Below are 26,124 nucleotides of genomic sequence, written 5' to 3' on the forward strand. Positions count from 1 at the left end.
AGGGATGGCCTTGTGTGGGTGTATGTATATACATCTATATCTATATAGATACTATATATTATTAATATTATTATTAACTCAGGGATGGCCTGTGTGTGGGTGTATGTATATATATCTATATCTATATAGATACTATATATTATTAATATTATTAACTCAGGGATGGGCTGTGTGTGGGTGTATGCATATATATCTATATCTATATAGATACTATATATTATTAATATTATTATTAACTCAGGGATGGCCTGTGTGTGGGTGTATGTATATATATCTATATCTATATAGATACTATATATTATTAATATTATTAACTCAGGGATGGGCTGTGTGTGGGTGTATGCATATATATCTATATCTATATAGATACTATATATTATTAATATTATTAACTCAGGGATGGGCTGTGTGTGGGTGTATGCATATATATCTATATCTATATAGATACTATATATTATTAATATTATTATTAACTCAGGGATGGCCTGTGTGTGGGTGTATGTATATATATCTATATCTATATAATATTATAATCTCCAGGCGGAGTACGATGCCACTGCATTTGCTCAAAGGGAAAAAAAAACAAGTTCCTGGTTTTAGGAGAAAAAAATAAATATTTTTGCAACACGATGCAAAAATAATAATAATAATAATATATATATATATAGAAAGCATTGCAAATTTGGGAAATGCCAACCGGTGCAAAAAAATAAACAAAACACACAATCCCCGAATGTCGCAATGGTGCAATGCAGCCCAAAACAGCAGCGAACCAGAGCTCAGAGTCTGCCTCTTTAAATAATAATAATAATAATAATAATAATAATAATAAATCCCACTACAATTCCCATTTGAGCGCAACACAACAAAGGGAGGGGATGATGGGATGGCATGAGTGTGACGCTTGCAAGATGCTTCTAAAGGAGGCTAAAGGGTCCGTTTGGATGTTTCCGGTCTATTGTTTGGATTGACAGATGTATTATTATTTCTTCCCCCTTCGTTCTTTCTTTGCTTCCTTTTGGGCATTTTATGGAGAATTTCATGGCTTGTATAGAAATATATATACAGTATATATAAAAAATCAAAATAAAAGGATCGTCTGAGTTCCAGGAAGGAATGGGCTGACAATAATAATAATAATAATAATAATAATCAAAATAAAAGGCTGCCAATAATAATAATAATAATAATAATAATAATATATTTTGAATCAAAATAAAAGGCGGCCAATAATGATAATAATAACAATAATAACAATAATAATAATAATAATAATAATAATAATATTTTGAATCAAAATAAAAGGATTGTTTGAGTTCCAGAAAGGAATGGGCTGCCAATAATAATAATAATAATAGGATCGTCTGAGTTCCAGGAAGGAATGGGCAGCCAATAATAATAATATAATAGTAATAATAATCATCATCATCATAGGATCGTCTGAGTTCCAGGAAGGAATGGGCTGCCAATAATAATAATAATAATAATAATAATAATAATAATATAGTAGTAATAATAATATAGGATCATCTGAGTTCCAGGAAGGAATGGGCTGCCAATAATAATAATAATAATAATAATAATAATAATAATAATAATAATATAGTAGTAATAATAATATAGGATCATCTGAGTTCCAGGAAGGAATGGGCTGCCAATAATAATAATAATAATAATAATCAAAATAAAAGGCTGCCAATAATAATAATAATAATATATTTTGAATCAAAATAAAAGGATTGTCTGAGTTCCAGTAAGGAAAGGGCTGCCAATAATAATAATATTAATATAATAGTAATAATAATAATAATAATAATAGGATCGTCTGAGTTCCAGGAAGGAATGGGCTGCCAATAATAATAATAATAATAATAATAATATATTTTGAATCAAAATAAAAGGATCGTCTGAGTTCCAGGAAGGAATGGGCTGCCAATAATAATAATAATAATAATAATAATAATAATAATAATAATAATATATTTTGAATTAAAATAAAAGGTTGCCAATAGTAATAATAATAATAATAATAATAGTAATAATAATAATAATAATAATAATAATAATAATAGGATCATCTGAGTTCCAGGAAGGAATAGGCTGCCAATAATAATAATAATAATAATAATATATTTTGAATCAAAATAAAAGGATCGTCTGAGTTCCAGGAAGGAATAGGCTGCCAATAATAATAATAATAATAATAATAATATATTTTGAATCAAAATAAAAGGATCGTCTGAGTTCCAGGAAGGATTGGGCTGCCAATAATAATAACAATAATAATAATAATGAGAACCGATTGTCCAAGCAGCCAAGCGCAGGGGGGGGGGTCTGGTTGGGGGTCCCATAAAATGCCGCATGTGGGTGCAGGGAGCCAGAAAGGAAGGAAGGGGCGGGCGGAGTACCTTCGATGATGAACGTTCGTGACTTGGAAGAGCTAAAAGAGTTCCCTGGTGACAAAAGAAAGATTTGAGAGAGACCACAGTTGACACGGAGCGTATTATCCGGGGGGGGGGGGGGTCTGGGCACGGTTCTTCCCGCTCCCCATCACAACAACAACAACAACAACTAACTCCGCTCTGGGAAGACAAGGAAGTTGGTATGAAAGACCCCAAAGAGATCCTCAAACGATGAGCCCAAAAGAAGTCTTCAAACCACGGGCCGCATATGCCCCCCCCCCCCCCCCAAGTCTTTCCCCATCCCAAAGGTCTCCAAACTATGGACCACATACAACTAACCAAGGTCTTCCCCATCCCAAAGCAACCCCCAAAATATGGCAAAATAGGGCCAAAACCAACGCAGTCTCCAAACCATGGCCCGCGGGCCACATACAGCCCAAAATGCATTTCCCACGTCCCAAAGCATTCTTCAAACTATGGGCCACCTCGGTCTTCCCCGACCACAAAAAGGTCTTCAAAATAATAATAATAATAATAATAATAATAATAATAATAATAATAACTACAGGTCCATCCAGGTCTCTCCCCCAAACCAAAGCATTCTTCAAACTATGGGCCACCTCGGTCTTCCCCGACCACAAAAAGGTCTTCAAAATAATAATAATAATAATAATAATAATAATAATAATAAACTACAGGTCCATCCAGGTCTCTTCCCCAAACCAAAGCATTCTTCAAACTATGGGCCACCTCGGTCTTCCCCGACCACAAAAAGGTCTTCAAAATAATAATAATAATAATAATAATAATAATAATAATAATAATAATAACTACAGGTCCATCCAGGTCTCTCCCCCAAACCAAAGCATTCTTCAAACTATGGGCCACCTCGGTCTTCCCCGACCACAAAAAGGTCTTCAAAATAATAATAATAATAATAATAATTATTATTATTATTATTATAATAAACTACAGGTCCATCCAGGTCTCTCCCCCAAACCAAAGCAATCTTCAAACTACGGCCCACGGGCCACTTACGGCCCTCCAAGGTCTCTCCCCGTCCCCAAACAATCTTCAAACTACGGCCCGGAAAAATGTTTTCACACGCGATGTTCAAGCTACATACGGCCCAAGGTCTTTCCTCAAACCAAAACGATCTTCAAATAATAGGTCACCTACGGCCCAAAAAACGAAAGAGCGAAAGTCGGGAAGAGAGAGGGAAGGCATTCGTAAAGAGTGGCGCAAGCGGGCCGAACCTGGGACTATGGCTCTGAAATGTGGCCCGGGTTTATTGTTATTATCGTTGTTGTTGCTAGTGAGTCCTAGGCAAATGTCTCCCATTTGTAGGAACGGGAAACGCAACGGTTGCGACTTACCGTTCACCGATTCAACCAGACTCCCTGCTCTGAGAGACTTAATCGCTTGCATCCAGACCCGGGAGAAGTCCCAGAATCCCCCTTGAGTAGCAACCCGTAGAGGTATTTCCGGACGGGGAGACGGGTTGGGGAGCCGTGCCTTACCTTCCATGGGCGTGTTGGGGTCCGGCCGGTTGGCAAACACCACGTCCACGTATTCCAGCTGCAGACGCTCCAGGGAGGCCTTCAAGCCTGGCGGAGAGCAAGGAAGAGGCTGTCTGTCTGTCTGTCTATCCATCTAAATATCTAAAGGCAGTACCTATTTATCTACTCACATTCCCGCATGGGAAAATTCGCTCCCTCGATCTCTCCCAGGAGGAAAGCCACACACGCTTTTACTCACCTTCTATGATGTGTTTCCGGGAAAGGCCTCGCTCCGTCTCGGCCCTGGAAGGAAAAGAGGCCGAGGTGAGGACGTGGTCACCGCTTTTTAATACTGTTCACAATTAATATTCCGTTTTAACGTTTGCATCCTTTTGTAAATGGTATTGCCATGGGCTCTACTGTCAGCCACTTCAGGATACAAATAATAATTAAAATAATGCAGTAATAAAAATTATAATATAAAATAATAAAATCTATATATATAAAAGAGTGATGGCATCACGGCGACGCAGAAAACAACAAAACTACAGGCCCCCCAACCTCGAAATTTGACAACACAACCCATCATCCACGCCTCTAGGTTGATACAACAAAAAGAAAAGAAAAATAAAGTCCTAATTAGAGAGAGAGAGGAATAATTGCTTTTATTCAATTGCTGCCAGTTAGAAGGCTAAGCTCCTCCAACTTGGTCTCCTAGCAACCCAATAAAAAATAATAATAATCACTAAAAATTAATACAATAAAATACTATAATAACAGAAAATAACTAAAAATAATACAAGAAAATAATAAAATATAATAAATGAAAAGATAACTTACAATAAAATTAATTTTAAAAAATACAAATAACGTCAAATAAAAATTACACAACAATTTTTAACCAATACCACCACCACTTTGCCACAGCAACGCGTGGCCAGGCACAGCTAGTAATAATAATTTATTATTATTATTATTATTATTATTATTATTATTATTATAAGTAATAATTTTGATTTATGTCTGAATGGCAGGATTCACGGCTAATATGAAAAAGCATTGAAAAGGGTTTGTGACTTACTTTCCTCCCCAGAAGATTTTGGTTGTGATCACCAGGCTGGAGCGTCTGCAGGGAAAATAATACATTATTATTATTATTATTATTATTATTACTATTATTGCTATTATTTACATCTTGGCTTTCTTGTAAGTTTTGTATTCTTTTTAAAGGTATTATATATATATATATATATATATATATATATATATATATATATATGAGTTAGATGGTTACCTCCATCCTTTCTTCTTGATGATATTCCCCAGGACCACCTCAGCCCTGGAAAGAGGGAAAAGAGAGATATCTAATATAATCTTATATATTTATATATTTAAAAAAGGGTAATGGAATCACGGCACCGGACAAAACAACTAAACTAAATGCCCCACAACCTCGAAAATTGAAAGCACAACCTCTCATCCACGCCTCTACGTTCATACAACAAAAAGAAAAGAAAAATTAAGTCCTAACCACAGCAACGCGTGGCCGGGCATAGCTATCTATATATATAAAAGGGTAATGGAATCATGGCACCGGACAAAACAACTAAACTAAATGCCCCACAACCTCAAAAATTGACAGCACAACCTCTCATCCACGCCTCTACGTTCATACAACAAAAAGAAAAGAAAAATAAAGTCCTAATTAGAGGGAGAGGAATAATTGTTTTTATCCCATTGCTGCCAGTTATAAAGCTAAGCTCCGCCCACTTGGTCTCCTAGCAACCCACTCAGCCCAGGGGACAGGCAGAGTTAGGCCTCACTTAGGCCTCTTCCACACTGCCTATAAAATATAGATTATCATATTTTAACTGGATTACAGTATATGGCAGTGTAGACTCCAAGGCCCTTCCACACAGCTATATAACCCATTTATAATCTTATATTATCTGCTTTGAACTGGATTATCTTGACTCCACACTGCCATATAATCCACTTCGGTGTGCATTTTATACAGCTGTGTAGAAGGAGCCTCATATAATCCAGTTCTAAGCAGATGATATAAGATGATAAATATAATATGTAATAATTACTGTGATATAATAATACAGAACAATATAATCTCTAAAATCAAGACGGTAAATAAAGACTCTGAAAGCATAAGCCACAGCAACGCGTGGCCGGGCAAAGCTAGTATCATATATAACATAATAGCCAAAAACTACGGGCCACATATGGTCCACCATGGTCTTCTACAAGGAAGGCCTGGCCACGGGCCTCGCACTCACTTCCCCGCGGCGTAAACCTCGGCCGTGTCGAAGAGGTTGATCCCGTTGTCGTAGGCCAGCGTCATCAGCTGCTCCGCCATCTGCAGGGAAGCAAATGAGATGAACTCGAGCTCTTAACACACGAAGGCAAAAGCTAAGCAGGCCCTCTCTGTTTTGGAGGCAAGTCCCTACTCAATTCATGGGCTTGGTGTAAGACTACACACACGTCGATGCGTAGAGGACGAGGAAGGAATGAGAAGAACTTGACGGACTCATGAATGTGGGATTCAAAAGCCTTACCTCGTCTGTTATCTGTCCTCCAAACGTCACCCATGTCCCTGCAGATCGAGAGAGAAAGAAACAAGAGATATATTTACATAGATATATATAAATATACTTATGTATATAGTATATATATTTATATATAAAATTTCTATTTTTACATATAAATATATATATTCATATTTATATAATATATATATTCATATTTAGATATAAAATAATCATATACCTATATATTCATATTGATATAAAATAATTATATATATATATAGAAAAATATTCATATTCATATTTATATAAATATATGTATATTTCTATATACACTTATAAATATTTACACACATATATATTTATATATAAAATTTCTATTTTTACATATAAATATATATATTCATATTTATATAATATATATATATATAATCTCATATATATATATTCATATTTAGATATAAAATAATCATATACCTATATATTCATATTGATATAAAATAATTATATATATATAGAAAAATATTCATATTCATATTTATATAAATATATGTATATTTCTATATACACTTATAAATATTTACACACATATATATTTATATATAAAATTTCTATTTTTACATATAAATATATATATTCATATTTATATAATATATATATATAATCTCATATATATATTCATATTTAGATATAAAATAATCATATACCTATATATTCATATTGATATAAAATAATTATATATATATAGAAAAATATTCATATTCATATTTATATAAATATATGTATATTTATATATACACTTGTAAATATTTACACACATATATATTTATATATAAAATATTTCTATTTTTACATATAAGTATATATATATATTCATATTTATATATAAAATAGTCATATTTATATATAAAGTATTCATATTTATATATTAGATATTAAAATAATCATATTTATATATACATATTTATATAGAAAAATATTCATATATATATATATATTGATGTAAGTTAATAATAAATTTTTAACTGATTTATATTTCACTCTATAATTTTTATATATGCGTTTTATTGTAAGCCGCCCTGAGTCCCCTGTTGGGTGAGAAGGGCGGGATATAAATATTTCAATAAATAAATAAATAAACATGTATACTTATATATACTTATAAATATAAATATATATTAATATATAAAAATAATCTCATATATATATATATATATACTAGCTGTGCCCGGCCACGCGTTGCTGTGGCGTTGTCTGGTGGTGTTGGTGAGAAATTGTTGAGGTCGTGGTGGTATTGAATGTCTGTTGTATGGTTGTCTTTATGTTTAGTATGCACACTGAAGTGGATTATATGGCAGTGTGGACTCAAGATAATCCAGTTCAAAGCATATAATATAAGATTCTAAATGGGTTATATAGCTGTGTGGAAGGGCCTTGAGTCTACACTGCCATATAATCCAGTTCAAATCTGATAATCTGTGGAAGAGGCCTAAGTGAGGCCTAACTGTGCCTGTCCCCTGGGCTGAGGAGGTTGCTAGGAGACCAAGTGGGTGGAGCTTAGCCTTCAAACTGGAAGCAATTGGATAAAAACTATTATTCCTCTCCCTGTAATTAAGACTTTATTTTTCTTTTCTTTTTGTTGTATCAACCTAGAGCCATGAATGATGGGTTGTGTTGTCAAATTTCGAGGTTGGGGGGCCTGTAGTTTTGTCCGCTGCCCTGACGCCATCACTCTTTTATATATATAGATTCACATTTAGATATAATCATATATATATATATTTATATAGAAAAAAAAATCATATATATAAATAAATATATGTATATTTATATATAAATCTTTATACACATATATATATATATGCGTGCAGAGAAGCAAGCACAGTTACAGAACGTATTGATCTGTGGATCTATGGATGTCTCTATTAGTTTTGTCCGCTGCCCTGATGCCATCACTCTTTTATATATATAGATTCACATTTAGATATAATCATATATATATATATTTATATAGAAAAAAAATCATATATATAAATAAATATATGTATATTTATATATAAATCTTTATACTTATATATATATATATATATATATATATATATATATATATGCGTGCAGAGAAGCAAGCACAGTTACAGAACGTATTGATCTGTGGATCTATGGATGTCTCTATTAGTTTTGTCCGCTGCCCTGATGCCATCACTCTTTTATATATGTAGATTCACATTTAGATATAATCATATATATATATATTTATATAGAAAAAAAATCATATATATAAATATATGTATATTTATATATAAACCTTTATACTTATATATATATATATACATATATATGCGTGCAGAGAAGCAAGCACAGTTACAGAATGTATTGCTCTGTGGATCTATGGATGTCTCTATTAGTTTTGTCCGCTGCCCTGATGCCATCACTCTTTTATATATGTAGATTCACATTTAGATATAATCATATATATATATATTTATATAGAAAAAAATCATATATATAAATAAATATATGTATATTTATATATAAACCTTTATACTTATATATATATATATGTGTGTGTGTGTGTGTGCAGAGAAGCAAGCACAGTTACAGAATGTATTGCTCTGTGGATCTATGGATGTCTCTATCCTTTGGGGCTTTACCTAGTCCGAGGCAGGACACCCTCAGTCCCGACTTGCCGAGGTTTCTAGACGGAGGAGGAGGAGGAGAAGGGATATTATTATAACAGGGAAATATTAATAGATCGGCATAAACAAAAGGCGAGGAACAGGCACACCATTTGCCAGCCCGGGGGCGATGCCTGCCTTCCTTCCTCCTTCCTTCCTTGCGCGGAGCAGATGTCGCCCCGGCTTCCCCGGCTTTGCCAGTTTCCAAAAAAAGAAAGAGAGAGAGAGAGAGAGAGAGAGAGAGAGAGAGGAAGAACGAACACATGAACGAATGAACGAGAAAAAACAGGCTCCGATCTCGTCCAGATGGGGGAACCTCGGCTCCTCGGGGTTGAGGACCTGGATTGCACTCCAGCCTATTATACACGACTGTCATTCATATCTATCTATATATCTATATATATGATGGACTACAACTCCCATCGTTCTCCATCACCCCCATTGACCCTATATGAACTACAATTCCCATCATGCCCCACGATCCCTCCTCCGGTTGACTCCAGACTGGACTACTGTGGATGGACTACAACTCCCATCATTCTCTACCTTTCCTCAAGATCATGGACTACAACTCCCATCGTTCTCTATTGCTCTCCTCTTAATTCGAAGCCAAGACCTGGACGTGGGTGGACTACAACTCCCATCGTTCTCTACCTTTCCTCAAGATCATGGACTACAGCTCCCATCATTCTCTATCGCTCTCCTCTTAATTCTAAGCCAAGACCTGGACGTGGGTGGACTACAACTGCCATCGTTCTCTACCATTCTTCAAGATCGCAGTGCGGGTGGACTACAACTCCCATCATTCTCTATCACTCCTCTCGAAAACCTGAAACTGATAGTAGACTACAACCCCCATCACCCTCCCATTAACCCAAAAACGATATGTAATGGACTACAACTCCCATCATCCCTCCCATTGACCCAAGACCTAGATGCGAGTCGACTACAACTCCCATCATTTTCTATCATCCCTCCCATTAACCCACAACCTATATGTTGGCGGACTACAACTCCCATCATCCCTCCCGTTGACCCAAGACCTAGATGTGAGTCGATTACAACTCCCATCATTCTCTATCACCCCTCCCATTAACCAAATACCTAGATGTGGGTGGACTGCAACTCCCATCACTCTCCTGTTAATCCAAGACCTAGATGTGAGTCTACTACAACTCCCATCATCCCTTCCGTTGACCCAGGAATTAGATATGGGAGGACTACAACTCCCATCACTCTCCCGTTAACCCAAGACCTAGATGTGGGAGGACTACAACTCCCATCACTCTCCCGTTAACCCAAGACCTAGATGTGGGTGGACTGCAACTCCCATCACCCCTCCCGTTAACCCAAGACCTAGATGTGAGTCGACTACAACTCCCATCATCCCTCCCGTTAACCCAAGACCTAGATGTGAGTCTACTACAACTCCCATCATCCCTCCCGTTGACCCAAGAGTTAGATATGGGAGGACTACAACTCCCATCACTCTCCCGTTAACCCAAGCCCTGGATGTGCGTCGACTACAACTCCCATCATTCTCTATCACCCCCTCCCACCAACCCAGGATCATGGACGTGGGTGGACTACAAGTCCCATCACACTCTGTCATCAGTATTATAAGCTGTGTGCCATGTTTGGTGGCCCAGATTCATTATCCGTCAGATTCGTGCAGCTGTCTGGATGGGGCAGGACTACAACTCCCATCATCCTGTATCAGTCCTGTCCCCCCAACGTCTCACAGTATTTTAAGCTGGATGATGAAGATCCATTAAACATACATAGATATATATAAGCAGACACACATTATGTTGCATAAACTTTCCCCATGTTGTTATGATCGAACCAATTAGGAAGACATGATCTTTATGAGCCGGGAACGAAAATCGTGTTACGTGGTGTCTCTGCCCCGAGGCACCCGGAGGCCCATCGCTCCTGTCACTTTCTGCACAACCAACGCGGATGCGGACGCAGATCCCGTGTGGCGGGTCTGCCGCCTCTCGGCGCTCGCTGACCTTCCGCACGAAGGCCCTCCCGCCCGGGGCAACCGAGTCACGGCAGCTTCCAGAAAGGCGGTGAAGCGGCCGCCTCGCCGGAAGATTCTCATACACAGGGCTCCCAGTCTTCCTTTGGGTCATTCACACCACGTTAACCAGATTTACATGGACGTAGTTTCAACTTCCCAATGCTATGGAAGCTGGGAAGACTTACATGGACGTAGTTTCTCCTTCCCAAGGCGATGGGATCTGGGAAGGCTTACATGGACATAGTGTTCCCTTCCCAATGCTATGATATCTGGGAAGATTTACCTTCCCAATGCTATGTAGTTTGGGAAGATTTACATGGATGTAGTTTCACCATGTAGTTTCACCTTCCCAATGCTATGTAGTCTGGGAAGATTTACATCGATGTAGTGTCCCCTTCCCAATGCTATGATATCCGGGAAGATTTACATGGATGTAGTGTCTCCTTCCCAATGCTATGCCATCTGGAAATATTTATATGGACGTAGTGTCCCCTTCCCAATGCTATGATATCTGGGAAGATTTATACGGACGTAGTTTCCCCTTCCCAATGCTATGATATCCGGGAAGATTTACATGGATGTAGTGTCTCCTTCCCAATGCTATGCCATCTGGAAATATTTATATGGACGTAGTGTCCCCTTCCCAATGCTATGTTATCTGGGAAGATTTATACGGACGTAGTTTCCCCTTCCCAATGCTATGATATCTGGGAAGATTTATATGCATGTAGTTTCCCCTTCACAATGCTATGTAGTCTGGGAAGATATACACGGACGTAGTGTCCCCTTCCCAATGCTATGAAGCCTGGGAAGACTTACATCGATGTAGTGTCCCCTTCCCAATGCTATGGGATCAGGGAAGTTTTACATGGATGTAGTGTCTCCTTCCCAATGCTATGCCATCTGGAAATATTTATATGGACATAGTGCCCCCTTCCCAATGCTATGATATCTGGGAAGATTTATACGGACGTAGTTTCCCCTTCCCAATGCTATGTAGTCTGGGAAGATATACACGGACGTAGTGTCCCCTTCCCAATGCTATGATATCTGGGAAGATTTATACGGACGTAGTTTCCCCTTCCCAATGCTATGTAGTCTGGGAAGATATACACGGACGTAGTGTCCCCTTCCCAATGCTATGCCAAAGCGGACCAACAACAGCTCCTCGGACCCCACTGTATTGATATCTAGACGCAGCGTAGGCGCCGTACCCTACCTGTACTTCATTCCGCTCTGTTTGGAGCCGCCGGCCTCGCTGGCCACGTGGCTGTTCTGTGCGGAGAGGTGTCCCAGGCTGCGGGCCACCATGGCCACGGCCCGGAAGCGCCCCCGGGTGCTGGGGCTGCTGCTGGCATTCTGCCGGTTGAGCCGGTCCTCGGCGCTCCGGCTCTTGATGTTGTGGTCCGAACACACAAACGAGACTTGCATGGCGGCGAGATCCCGGGTTTTCGCGGGTCAAAACGCTTCTCTCACCTCTCCAAAAAATCGAAGGAGAGCGCCTTCTTTTCCTAAAACGAGGAACCTCGGAATCGATTCACCCCATTATGACCGAACCGTCGCTGTTTTCGGGGTTGAGTGGCAACCGTCCCATCCGTAATCCGTAAAATTCAACCAGGCTCAGACCGAATCCCCTTTTGTCCCCAAGTTCGTTGAAGTATTTCTCGAAAGTCTCGGAGTCAAATTCAGCCAGTCTCAATCCCAATTCTGGTTAGACTCCCTGTCGAACTACTAATTCAGCCCGACTCAGGCGTCTAAATATTTCGCCCAGAGAAAGATCTGCGCAACACTCAGCCAGACTTCTTGGCTCAGATATGAAATATTTCTCCCAGAATTGGGGGGAGATTCTGCGAGACTTAAATCCCAATTCCCTTTCGACTCCAGTTCAGATGCTGAGTTGAAATGTTTCCACTGGAGAATCGGGGGGAAAATTCGTTCCAGTTCGGCTCCCGAGTTGAAATATTTCACGTGGAATTTTCAGGGGAAGTTCAATCGGATTCAGACAAGCGATCCGGAGGGGAGAGGATTTCTTTGGTCTCAGACCCAAATCTCTTCCGACTCCAGTTTGGCTCCCAAGTTAGAATTTTCAGGGGGAAGTTCAATCGGATTCAGACCGAAATTCTCCTACCGAATACAGTCTCTGCTGCAACCTTGTCCTCCCGAACAAGCGATCCGGAGGGGAGAGGATTTCTTTGGTCTCAGACCCAAATCTCTTCCGACTCCAGTTCAGCTCCTGAGTTGAAATGTTTCCATGGGAGAATCAGAGGGAAAATTCGTTCCAGTTCGGCTCCCGAGTTGAAATATTTCACGTGGAATTTTCAGGGGAAGTTCAATTGGATTCAGACCGAATCTCTCCTACCGAATACAGTCTCTGCTGCAATCTCATCCTCCAGAACAAGCGATCCGGAGGGGAGAGGATTTGTTTGGTCTCAGACCCACATCTCTTCCGACTCCAGTTCAGCTCCTGAGTTGAAATATTTCACGTGGAAGTTCAATCGGATTCAGACCGAATTCCTCCTACCGTGGCAATCTTTTCCTCCCTAACGAACGAATCTTCTCTGTCTCGGTTCAGTTTCTTCGTCAACCACCGGCCCGGAGTCCCCGCCTCACCTCTCGTCTGCCCCAATTCGGCACGGAAGACGGAGAGCCCGGCTTGAGACGGTGGCCGCCGTGGCGTTGTGTCACTGAACGGGCTGCCTCTCCCCACGCATCCTCCTCCCCCCTTCGGCCCAACGTGCCTCCTCTTATCCTCCTCTCTTTCCCTCCCTCTCACACATCTCTCTCTCTCTCTCTCTCTCTCCAGGCTGGGAGAAAGAACTCGTGCCAGGCCTTGATGCTGCAAGGCTATTCAATGCCCATCAAGGGGATTCATTGCAACATTCACACTGGCCTCCAACAGATATTTCTCCCACCCCGGACATCATTCCATATCTATCTATCTATCTATCTATCTATCTATCTATCTATCTATATATCCCCCACTTGCCTAGTTTCCAACAACCCTCAACAACCTCTGAGGATGCCTGCCATTGATATGAGCGAAACGTCAGGAGAGAATGCTTCTCTCTTGCCTGGCTTGTGCCGGAGCCTTTGCAGCTCGATCTTCAGATCCTCACCATGATCATCATCATCATCATCATTATTATTGTAGTGGACTCTCCATGAATCCATCTTTAGGCATTGCAGTTCAACCTTCAAATCCTCATATTTATTATCATTATTATTTTATTGTATGACACAGCAAACAAGATAGACATTATTATTATTATTATTATTATTATTATTATTATTATTATTATTATTATTATTACAGTGGACTCTCCATGAATCCATCTTTAGGCATTGCAGTTCAGTCTTCAAATCCTCATATTTATTATTATTATTATTATTATTATTATTATTACTACTACAGTGGACTCTGTCACCACTGGGAACACCTTGCCTGGCTTGTGCCGGAGTCCTTGCAGCTCGATCTTCAAATCCTCAAATTTATTATTATTATTATTATTATTATTATTATTATTATTATTATTACAGTGGACTCCGTCACCACTGGGAACACCTTGCCTGGCTTGTGCCGGAGCCTTTGCAGCTCGATCTTCAAATCCTCATATTTATTATTATTATTATTATTATTATTATTATTATTATTATTACAGTGGACTCCGTCACCACTGGGAACACCTTGCCTGGCTTGTGCTGGAGTCCTTGCAGCTCGATCTTCAAATCCTCATATTTATTATTATTATTATTATTATTATTATTATTATTATTATTATTATAGTGGACTCCGTCACCACTGGGAACACCTTGCCTGGCTTGTGCTGGAGTCCTTGCAGCTCGATCTTCAAATCCTCATATTTATTATTATTATTATTATTATTATTATTATTATAGTGGACTCCGTCCCCACTGGGAACACCTTGCCTGGCTTGTGCCGGAGTCTTTGCAGTTCGATCTTCAGATCCTCATTATTATTATTATTACTATTATTATTACTACTACTGCTACAGTGGACTCCGTCACCACTGGGAACACCTTGCCTGGCTTGTGCCAGAGTCTTTGCAGCTCGATCTTCAGATCCTCATTATTATTATTATTATTATTATTATTATTATTATTATTATTATTATAGTGGACTCCGTCACCACTGGGAACACCTTGCCTGGCTTGTGCTGGAGTCCTTGCAGTTCGATCTTCAAATCCTCATATTTATTATTATTATTATTATTATTATTATTATTATTATTATTATTATTATTACAGTGGACTCCGTCACCACTGGGAACACCTTGCCTGGCTTGTGCCGGAGCCTTTGCAGCTCGATCTTCAGATCCTCATTATTATTATTATTATTATTATTATTATTATTATTACTACTACTACTACTGCTACAGTGGACTCCGTCACCACTGGGAACACCTTGCCTGGCTTGTGCCAGAGTCTTTGCAGCGTGATCTTCAGATCCTCATTATTATTATTATTATTATTATTATTATTATTATTATTACTACTACTGCTACAGTGGACTCCGTCACCACTGGGAACACCTTGCCTGGCTTGTGCCGGAGTCTTTGCAGCTCGATCTTCAGATCCTCACATCATCCTCATTATTATTATTATTATTATTATTATTATTATTATTATTATTATTATTATGGTGGACTCTCCATGAATCCATGGCACCCATGGGGACTGGTAGATGCTATTGTCATTGTTGTTGTTTTCTTTTCCCTCCCAGAGAGAGCTGACCTTTGAGCAAAGGGTTGGAAGGAAGTGGGGCGTGTGCTGGGATACGTAGTCCTCCTCCTCCTTCCTGCTGCTTTTCCCTGCGTGCCGCCCACGCCAAGCACGGACCGACCGGGCCTTCCCGCCGGGCTCAGGCGGCCGCGTGGCGTCTGCTCCACAAACACGTTCTCCGGGAGGGGGGACGATGGGCCCCGTCCTCCCAAAGCCCATCGTCCTCTCTCTCTCTCTCTCGCTCTCTCTCTCTCTCTCTCGCTCCGCATGAATGAAAGGAAACCCTCTGGATTATTGTTATTATTATCATCATTCACAGATTTTATTTTTAGGAGGCAGAAAACAGCCCCAGGCCTGGAAGGAAGGAAGAAACGACAACACCGAAAAGGCTCCAAACGCAATTGCTTCGCAGCCTGGCCCATCTGTCTCCCCGCACGGACTACAATGCCCATCGCCCCCAACAACATTTTGAGTGATTGGATATATGTTTGGATATAGGCCACAACAATACTGAAAATGCTCCAAATACAATCAGTCCAGCCTTCTCTATTTGTTTCCCTATGAACTACAATGTCCATCATTATGGGATGATGGGATATGTAGTCCTAGAGATAGGCCAGAAAGATACCGAAAATGCTCCGAATACAATCAATCCAGACGTCTCTCTGTATTTCTTGCAGACTGCAATTCCCATCGTCAAGACACTCGAGGCGATGGGATATGTAGTCCTAAGGACAGGCCAGAAAAATACCAAAAATATTCCGAATATAATCAGTCTTTCTATATCTATTTCTTGCAGACTACAATGCCCATCATACCCAACGAAGGGGGAGATGGGATATGTAGTCCTAGAGATAGGCCAGAAAAATACCAAAAAATATTCCGAATACAATCAGTCTAACTTTCTGTGTCTATTTCTTGCAGACTGCAATGCCCATCATCAACACACTCGAGGCGATGGGATATGTAGTCCTAGGTACAAGCCAGAAAAATACCGAAAATGCTCCGAATACAATCAGTCTAACTTTCTGTGTCTATTTCTTGCAGACTACAATGCCCATCGTCAACACATTTGAGGCGATGGGATATGTAGTCCTAGAGATATACCAAAAAATGCTCCCAATACAATCGGTCCAGACTTTCTCCCTGTATTTCTTGCAGACTACAATGCCCATCGTCAACACACTCGAGGTGATTGGATATGTAGTCCTAGGGACAGGCCAGAAAAATACCAAAAATGCTGCAAATACAATGGCTCTAGCCTTTATTTTTTATTACAGAACTTGTATCCCGCCCTTCTCACTCAATAGCCATCTGCGTCTATTTCTTGCAGACTACAATGCCCATCATCCCCAACGAAGGGGATGATGGGATACGCAGTCGTAGGGATACACCAGAAAGATACTGAAAATGCTCCGAAAACATATCCTCGGCCGTGTCTATTTCCACGAAAACGACAACGCCGATCACCCACAACGCCCTGGGGATGATGGGATTTGTAGTGTCACAGGCTTCCCTCGCCAAGGTCTTCCAGGGCAGAGATGCCTTAATTGCATGTTTGCAAACGTCTTAAGTCTACGCGGCCAAACTTAATCCAGATTAAGATCCTTGATTGCGGTTCGGAGACCAATTCACCCAAAAAGGGACGGACAGACGGACAGCTCAATTTCTGGGCCAAGCGAGGGATATTTTAGGACGGAAGGGACGGAGAGAAAGAGAGAGATCGAACAAAAGGGAGAGAACGAGAGGGATGAATAATACATCCGGCCTCATTAGGCGGACGGCAGGCAACCCGACCCCATTGTGCGCATCAAAACTCATAAACAAAAGGGAGTCTGAAATATTAATGGCGCGGAAGGCCCCCCCCCCCCCCCCCACCTCCACATCCTGACATTTGAATCTAGGATTCTGCAGAGGCTTCTGGACAGAAGCTGCGTGGCCATCTGTCGGGAGGGCTTCGATGGGCTTTCCCAGCCTGGCAGAAAGAAGGGGTCGGACTGGGTGGCCTTTGGGGTCTCTTCCAACACTAGGGATCTATCTATATATCTATACTACTACTACTACTACTACTAATATAATAATAATAATAATAATAATGATAATAATAATAAAATAATGATAATAATAAAACTTTATTTGTATTCCGCTCTATCTATCTATCTTACTATCTTGCTATCTATCTATTATACTACTACTACTACTACTACTGATAATAATAATAATAATAATAATAATAATAAAACTTTATTTGTATTCCGCTCTATCTCCCCAAGGGGACTCAGGGCAGAATCTATCTATCTATCTATCTTACTATCTTGCTATCTATCTATTATACTACTACTACTACTACTAATAATAATAATAATAATAATAATAAAACTTTATTTGTATTCCGCTCTATCTCCCCAAGGGGACTCAGGGCAGAATCTATCTATCTATCTATCTTACTATCTTGCTATCTATCTATTATACTACTACTACTAATAATAATAATAATAATAATAATAAAACTTTATTTGTATTCCGCTCTATCTCCCCAAGGGGACTCAGGGCAGAATCTATCTATCTATCTATCTTACTATCTTGCTATCTATCTATTATACTACTACTACTACTACTACTACTAATAATAATAATAATAATAAAACTTTATTTGTATTCCGCTCTATCTCCCCAAGGGGACTCAGGGCAGAATCTATCTATCTATCTATCTTACTATCTTGCTATCTATCTATTATACTACTACTACTACTACTAATAATAATAATAATAATAAAACTTTATTTGTATTCCGCTCTATCTCCCCAAGGGGACTCAGGGCAGAATCTATCTATCTATCTATCTATCTATCTATCTATATTATACTACTACTACTACTACTAATAATAATAATAATAATAATAAAACTTTATTTGTACTCTACCCTATCTCCCCAAGGGGACTCAGGACAGAATCCATCTATCTATCTATCTATCTATCTATCTATCTATCTATCTATCTATCTATTATACTACTGTACTACTAATAATAAATATAATAAAACTTTATTTGTATTCCGCCCTATCTCCCCAAGGGCACTCAGGGCAGAATCTATCTATCTATCTATCTATCTATCTATCTATCTATCTATCTATCTATACTACTACTACTACTAATAATAATAATAATACTTTATTTGCATTCTGCTCTATCTCCCCAAGGGGACTCAGGGCAGAATCTATCTATCTATCTATCTTACTATCTTGCTATCTATCTATTATACTACTACTACTACTACTACTACTACTACTACTAATAATAATAATAATAAAACTTTATTTGTATTCCGCTCTATCTCCCCAAGGGGACTCAGGGCAGAATCTATCTATCTATCTATCTTACTATCTTGCTATCTATCTATTATACTACTACTACTACTAATAATAATAATAATAATAATAAAACTTTATTTGTATTCCGCTCTATCTCCCCAAGGGGACTCAGGGCAGAATCTATCTATCTATCTATCTATCTATCTATCTTACTATCTTGCTATCTATCTATTATACTACTACTACTACTACTAATAATAATAATAATAATAATAATAAAACTTTATTTGTACTCTACCCTATCTCCCCAAGGGGACTCAGGACAGAATCTATCTATCTATCTATCTATCTATCTATTATACTACTGTACTACTAATAATAAATATAATAAAACTTTATTTGTATTCCGCTCTATCTCCCCAAGGGCACTCAGGGCAGAATCTATCTATCTATCTATCTATCTATTATACTACTACTACTAATAATAATAATAATACTTTATTTGCATTCTGCTCTATCTCCCCAAGGGGACTCAGGGCAGAATCTATCTATCTGTCTGTCTGTCTGTCTGTCTGTCTATCTATCTTGCTATCTATCATTTTATCATTCTACCTATCTATCTTCTCAACTTCCTATCTTTCTATCTATCTCTTATAGATTGGACTGGATGGGCCTTGGGGTCTCTTCCAACTCCAGGAATCTATCTATCTATCTATCTATCTATCTATCTATCTATCTATCTATCTATCTAGCTAATATAGTAATAATAATAATAATAATAATAATAATAATAATAATAATAATAACTTTATTTGTATTCCGCCTTATCTCCCCAAGGGCACTCAGGGCAGAATCTATCTATCTATCTATCTATCTATCTATCTATATTATACTACTACTACTACTAATAATAATAATAATAATAATAATAAAACTTTATTTGTATTCCACTCTATCTCCCCAAGGGGACTCAGGGCAAAATCTATCTATCTATCTATCTATCTATCTATCATTTTATCATTCTACCTATCTTTCTTCCTATCTTCCTATTTATCTGTCTGTCTGTCTGTCTGTCTGTCTATCTATCTATCTATCTATCTATCTATCTATCTATCTATCTATCTTGCTATCTATCTTCTTATCTATCTATCTTCTTATCTATCTATCTTTTATAGGTTGGACTGGGTGGGCCTTGGGGTCCCTTCCAACCTCTAGGATCCTATCTATCTATTTATCTATCAATCTTATATCCCCATCTGTCTATCAATCTCTCTTTCTATCAACTTCCATAGGAAGGGAAAGCCTGCCCCCTGGTGGACTTTTAGTAGCTGTGCAAACAGGACTTTATTGACAAACTGCAACAAACCCAAGGAGGGAAACCCGGATGATCATCCTATATTCAATCATCCATCAATCAATCTGATCATCCTATATCCAATCATCTATCTGTCTGTCTGATGATCATCCTATATCAAATCATCTGTCCATCAATCTAGCTGATGATCATCCTATATCTAATAATCAATCAATCAATTAGATCATCCTATATCCAATAACCTATCAATAAATCAATCAATCTGATCATCCCATATCCAATAACCTATCAATCAATCAATCAGATCATCCCATATCCAATAACCTATCAATCAATCAATCAAACTGATCATCCTATATCCAATCATCTGTCTGTCTGATGATCATCCTATATCCAATCATCTATCCATCAATCTAGCTATCTGTCTGATGATCATCCTATATCTAATAATCAATCAATCTGATCATCCTATATCCAATAACCTATCAATAAATCAATCAGATCACCCCATATCCAATAACCTATCAATAAATCAATCTGATCATCCCATATCCAATAACCTATCAATAAATCAATCTGATCATCCCATATCCAATAACCTATCAATAAATCAATCAGATCATCCCATATCCAATAACCTATCAATAAATCAATCAGATCATCCCATATCCAATAACCTATCAATAAATCAATCTGATCATCCCATATCCAATAACCTATCAATAAATCAATCAGATCACCCCATATCCAATAACCTATCAATAAATCAATCTGATCATCCCATATCCAATAACCTATCAATAAATCAATCAGATCATCCCATATCCAATAACCTATCAATCAATCAATCAGATCATCCCATATCCAATAACCTATCAATAAATCAATCAGATCATCCCATATCCAATAACCTATCAATAAATCAATCTGATCACCCTATATCCAATCATCCATCAATCAATCAATCAATCAAACTGATCATCCTATATCCAATCATCTATCCATCAATCTATCTGTCTGTCTGATGATCATCCTATATCTAATAATCAATCAGATCACCCTATATCCAATAACCTAATCAATCAGATCGTCCTATATCCAATAACCTATCAATCAATCCATCTGATCATCCTATATCCAATCATCTATCTATCTATCTGATGACAGTGAGTAATGAACGCCACCCGGGCAGAGGAGGTCTCCAGGCACCACCCTGCAGGCGAAACGTCAGGAGAACATGCTGCCAGGACCCCCCGGCACCCCGGAGGGCGGGCGCTGCTTACCGGTAGGCCATGCCGGTCTGGTGGGCGACGCCGTCGAGGGCGGAGAGGCCGTGCATGCGGAGGAACTCCTCGCGCACCTTGGCCTGGGCGGCCGACCGGACGTCCCGCATGCGCCGCAGCTCCGTGTCCGCCGTGGGGTCTCCCGTGGCCGCAGAGGCCGGGCCCAGGCCGTACTCGGACAGGCAGCGGCTGGCCACGCTCCGCAGGCTTCCGCTGTACGTCACCGACAGCATGCTGGACCCGCCCCAGGCCGGGATCTGAGGAGGTCCAGGGCGGAAGCGTTACTGCCCGAGCCCGGAACGGCTGCCTGGCCAGGCCCCGGAAGCATTCTCTCCTGACCTTTGCCTTGCATTGGTCTGCTTGGAAGTCAGAAGAGAATGCTGCTGGAACATGGCCATTCAGCCCGGAAAACTCACAGTATGGATGGTGAATTTCAGCACCTCGGAGAGCGGCGTCCACAGCTATTTCGCAGCCTAGAGTTGGATGCGTTGGATTCTTTGGCCCTCCCTCCGGGTGTTTTGGACTCCAACTCCCACCATTCCTAACAGCCTCGGCCCCTTCCTTCCCCCCCTCAGCCGCTTAAGTTACAAGGAAATATGCAAACAAGGAACTTTGCAAACAACCAATTTATCGCATGATAAAGAGGAACACCGCAAACGAGGAACTTTCCAAACAAGGAGCATTGCAAACAAGAATGAAATCCGCAAACAAGGAAATCAACAAACTAGGAAATCTGCAAATGCGGAACTTTGCAAACAAGGAAATCTACAAACTAGGAAATCTGCAAACAAGGAAATCTGCAAACAAGGAACTTTGCAAACTACTAATTTATTGCATGATTAATTAAGAGGAACACTGCAATCGAGGAACTTTGCAACCAAGGAGCATTGCAAACGAGAATGAAATCCGCAAACAAGGAAATCAACAAACTAGGAAATCTGCAAACAAGGAAATCTACAAATGCAGAACTTTGCAAACAAGGAACTTTGCAAACAATCAATTTATCGCACAATAAATTAAGAGGAACACTGCACACGAGGAACTTTGCAATCAAGGAGCATTGCAAACAAGAATGAAATCCGCAAACAAGGAAATCAACAAACTAGGAAATCTGCAAACGAGGAAATCTGCAAATGCGGAACTTTGCAAACAAGGAAATCTGCAAACAAGGAACTTTGCAAACAAGGAACTTTGCAAACAATCAATTTATCGCACGATAAATTAAGAGGAACACTGCACACGAGGAACTTTGCAATCAAGGAGCATTGCAAACAAGAATGAAATCCGCAAACAAGGAAATCAACAAACTAGGAAATCTGCAAATGCGGAACTTTGCAAACAAGGAAATCTACAAACTAGGAAATCTGCAAACAAGGAAATCTGCAAACAAGGAACTTTGCAAACGAGAATGAAATCTGCAAACAAGGAACTTTGCAAATGAGAATGAAATCTGCAAACGAGAATGAAATCTGCAAACAAGGAAATCTGCAAACAAGGAACTTTGCAAATGAGGAAATCTGCAAACGCAGAACTTTCCAAAGAAGGAAATCTGCAAACGCGGAACTTTTCAAAGAAGGTTAATCTGCAAACGAGGAAATCAGCAAACGCGGAACTTTGCAAACAAGGAAATCTGCAAACGAGGAAGTCTGGACCCAAACCCTCTCTCTTTCGGACGAGGACGGGATCTGGCCAGGGCGACCCCTCCGTACCCGGAGTGAAACCTGTCCGGACGCGGCGACCCCGCGGCTCCCGGCTCCCGCTCATACTCACCCGCTTTCCTGGGCGGCGGCTCATTAAAGTAATCAAGGGCTGGGAGGGCGCTTCCACCCCACCCCAGGCGTGGCCTTCGCGATTGCGGACGGACGGCGAGGCCCGTTTCCAGCGGCGCATCCATTAGGCGGCCTTTTAGGGCGGCCCACCCTCCCGGCCAAGACAAGCAGCCGATGAATTATTCACGGCCCTCTCCTCCTAAAAGCATTTGCCTTGACAGGCGGCAGTGGCGCCCATCGCACACGCCGTGATTAGCAAAGGTGCGGCACAACCGCGGAGAGCCAAGAACATTCGAGGATGATGGGATTGCGAGGCCTTTGGGGCATGGCAGGAGGATTGTTTATGCTTCACGACTGAACAAGAAGTCCCCACCCAAGTCGCCGTGATGGATCCGCACACCGAAAGCAAGCTCTCGTTAACAGAATAACGTTATAATTGTCATTCTACATCAAAATCCTTCCACGTTATCGCTATTGCACAACCCCGTAATGCCACATTCAGTGTTGTTATTGCTCTTCTATATCATACAACGGGATTAAGAGCCATTCACAATACACATTATATATGTAAACATATAGGTAGAATTGCAAATCAAAGAAACCATCCTTCCACATTATCGCTATTGCACAACCCCGTAATGCCACATCCAGTTATATTATTGCTCTTCTCCATCATACAACGGAATTAAGTGCCATTCCCAATACTCATTATATATGTAAACATATAGGTAGAATTGCAAATCAAAGAAACCATCCTTACACATTATCGCTATTGCGCAACCCTGTAAGGCCACATTCAGTGTTGTTATTGCCCTTTTATGCCGTACAATGGAATTAAGTGCCATCCCCAATACATGCATTATATATACATATACACGTACACACACACGCACACACACATATGCAGAATTTCACATCTAAGCAGCTACCCTTACACATTCCTATCACTATTGCACACCCCATAATGCCACAGTGTTGTTATTGCCCTTCTATGCCGTACAATGGAATTAAGTGCCACCCCAATACACATTATATCTATATATTTATATATCTATCTATCTAACTATCTATCTATATATATATATATATATATATATATATATATATATATATATATAATTGCAAATCAAAGCAGCCACTCTTACACATTCTTATCGCTATTGCACAACCCCATAATGTCACATTCAGTGTTGTTATTGCTCTTCTATGTCGTACAATGGAATTAAGTGCCACCCCAATACACATTATATCTATCTATCTATCTATCTATATAGAATTGCAAATCAAAGCAGCCACCCTTACACATTCTTATCGCTATTGCGCAACCCCGTAATGTCACATTCAGTGTTGTTATTGCTCTTCTATGTCGTACAATGGAATTAAGTGCCACCCCAATACACATTATATCTATATATCTATAGAATTGCAAATCAAAGCAGCCACCCTTACACATTCATATCGCTATTGCGCAACCCCGTAATGTCACATTCAGTGTTGTTATTGCACCTCTACGCCATACAATGGAATTAAGTGCCACCCCAATACACATTATATCTATCTATCTATCAATCTATATAGAATTGCAAATCAAAGCAGCCACTCTTACACATTCTTATCGCTATTGCGCACCCCGTAATGCCGCATTCAGTGTTGCTATTGTCATTATACGCCGTACAACAGGATTAAGTGCCATTCCCGATACACTTTATGTATATATGTATATATGTGTGTATGTGGAACAAAGGTAACTGGAATAAACGCCGAGAGAGGACTGGGATTTGGAAGAGGAACGAAGGCTGGGGAGGAGGATGAGGAGGAGGATGAGGATGATGACGCGTTGGCGAAACCCAGACCGATTAGAGTGGGCCTGGGAGGCTTCCAAGCGGGGAAAGTGCATTAAGAGCCAGGATGAAAGGCGTTGCGCCTCCACTTAGCCTTGGCCGGCCCGATCGTTACTGGTCCGGGAAACAGCCAGAGGGAAAAAGCCAGCGGTTAATGGAGAGTTAATGGGAAAAGCACCCCCTGCCCTGTACCACCCCTTTGAACACTGGTGGGGTGGATTTCGTCGTTTGGGAGTTGCAGTTGCTGGGATTTATAGTTCCAGAACTCCACCAATTATGGAACCGGACCAAAACTCGTCACACAGAATCCACACGAACAGAAAGTACTGGAAGGGCTTGGTGGGCGCTGACCTTGAGTATGGGAGTTGTAGTTCACCTAGATCCACCTGGATGATAGATCTGGACCAAACATGCCACGGATACTCAAAATATGCGAACACTGGTGGAGCCCAGTAGGTCTCGACATTTGGGAGTTGTAGGCGCTGGGATTTGTAGTTCACTTGAAATCAAAGAGCTCCTTGAACCCCACCAGTGACAGAATTGGGCCAAACCTACCACACAGAACCCCCGTGACCAACAGGAAGTACTGGTCTTTGGTTGACCCCTCATGACCCCCTGGGGTCCCGACCCCCAAGTTGAGAAATACTATCCATTTTCCATCCATCTATATTGGACAGACCAACCAAGAGGTCACTTCATCAAGATTAATTATTATTACATTATTAT

General features: G+C 39.8%; 1 protein-coding gene across 6 annotated transcripts in view; it reads right to left on the reverse strand.

The window, feature by feature from the left end:
* The window catches only part of kcnab2 (potassium voltage-gated channel subfamily A regulatory beta subunit 2), a 55,969-nt gene that overhangs the window by 10,218 nt on the left and 19,627 nt on the right, over nt 1–26,124 (reverse strand). For 3 of the 6 annotated variants that reach the window (XM_062965727.1, XM_062965725.1, XM_062965726.1), the window contains 7 exons: nt 9,090–9,133; nt 6,469–6,506; nt 6,190–6,269; nt 5,196–5,240; nt 4,983–5,027; nt 4,161–4,204; nt 3,923–4,009 (listed from right to left, as the gene is read on the reverse strand). In XM_062965727.1, the coding sequence (XP_062821797.1) occupies nt 3,923–4,009; nt 4,161–4,204; nt 4,983–5,027; nt 5,196–5,240; nt 6,190–6,269; nt 6,469–6,506; nt 9,090–9,133 (383 nt within the window). Of the gene's footprint in view, nt 1–2,408; nt 2,454–3,922; nt 4,010–4,160; nt 4,205–4,982; nt 5,028–5,195; nt 5,241–6,189; nt 6,270–6,468; nt 6,507–9,089; nt 9,134–12,358; nt 13,129–21,788; nt 22,973–26,124 lie in introns of those variants that run through there. The other 3 variants (XM_062965728.1, XM_062965729.1, XM_062965724.1) reach the window with 3 other exon arrangements.

This window comes from Anolis carolinensis, unplaced genomic scaffold, assembly GCF_035594765.1.
Source record: "Anolis carolinensis isolate JA03-04 unplaced genomic scaffold, rAnoCar3.1.pri scaffold_15, whole genome shotgun sequence".
NCBI classification, from domain to species: domain Eukaryota; kingdom Metazoa; phylum Chordata; class Lepidosauria; order Squamata; family Dactyloidae; genus Anolis; species Anolis carolinensis.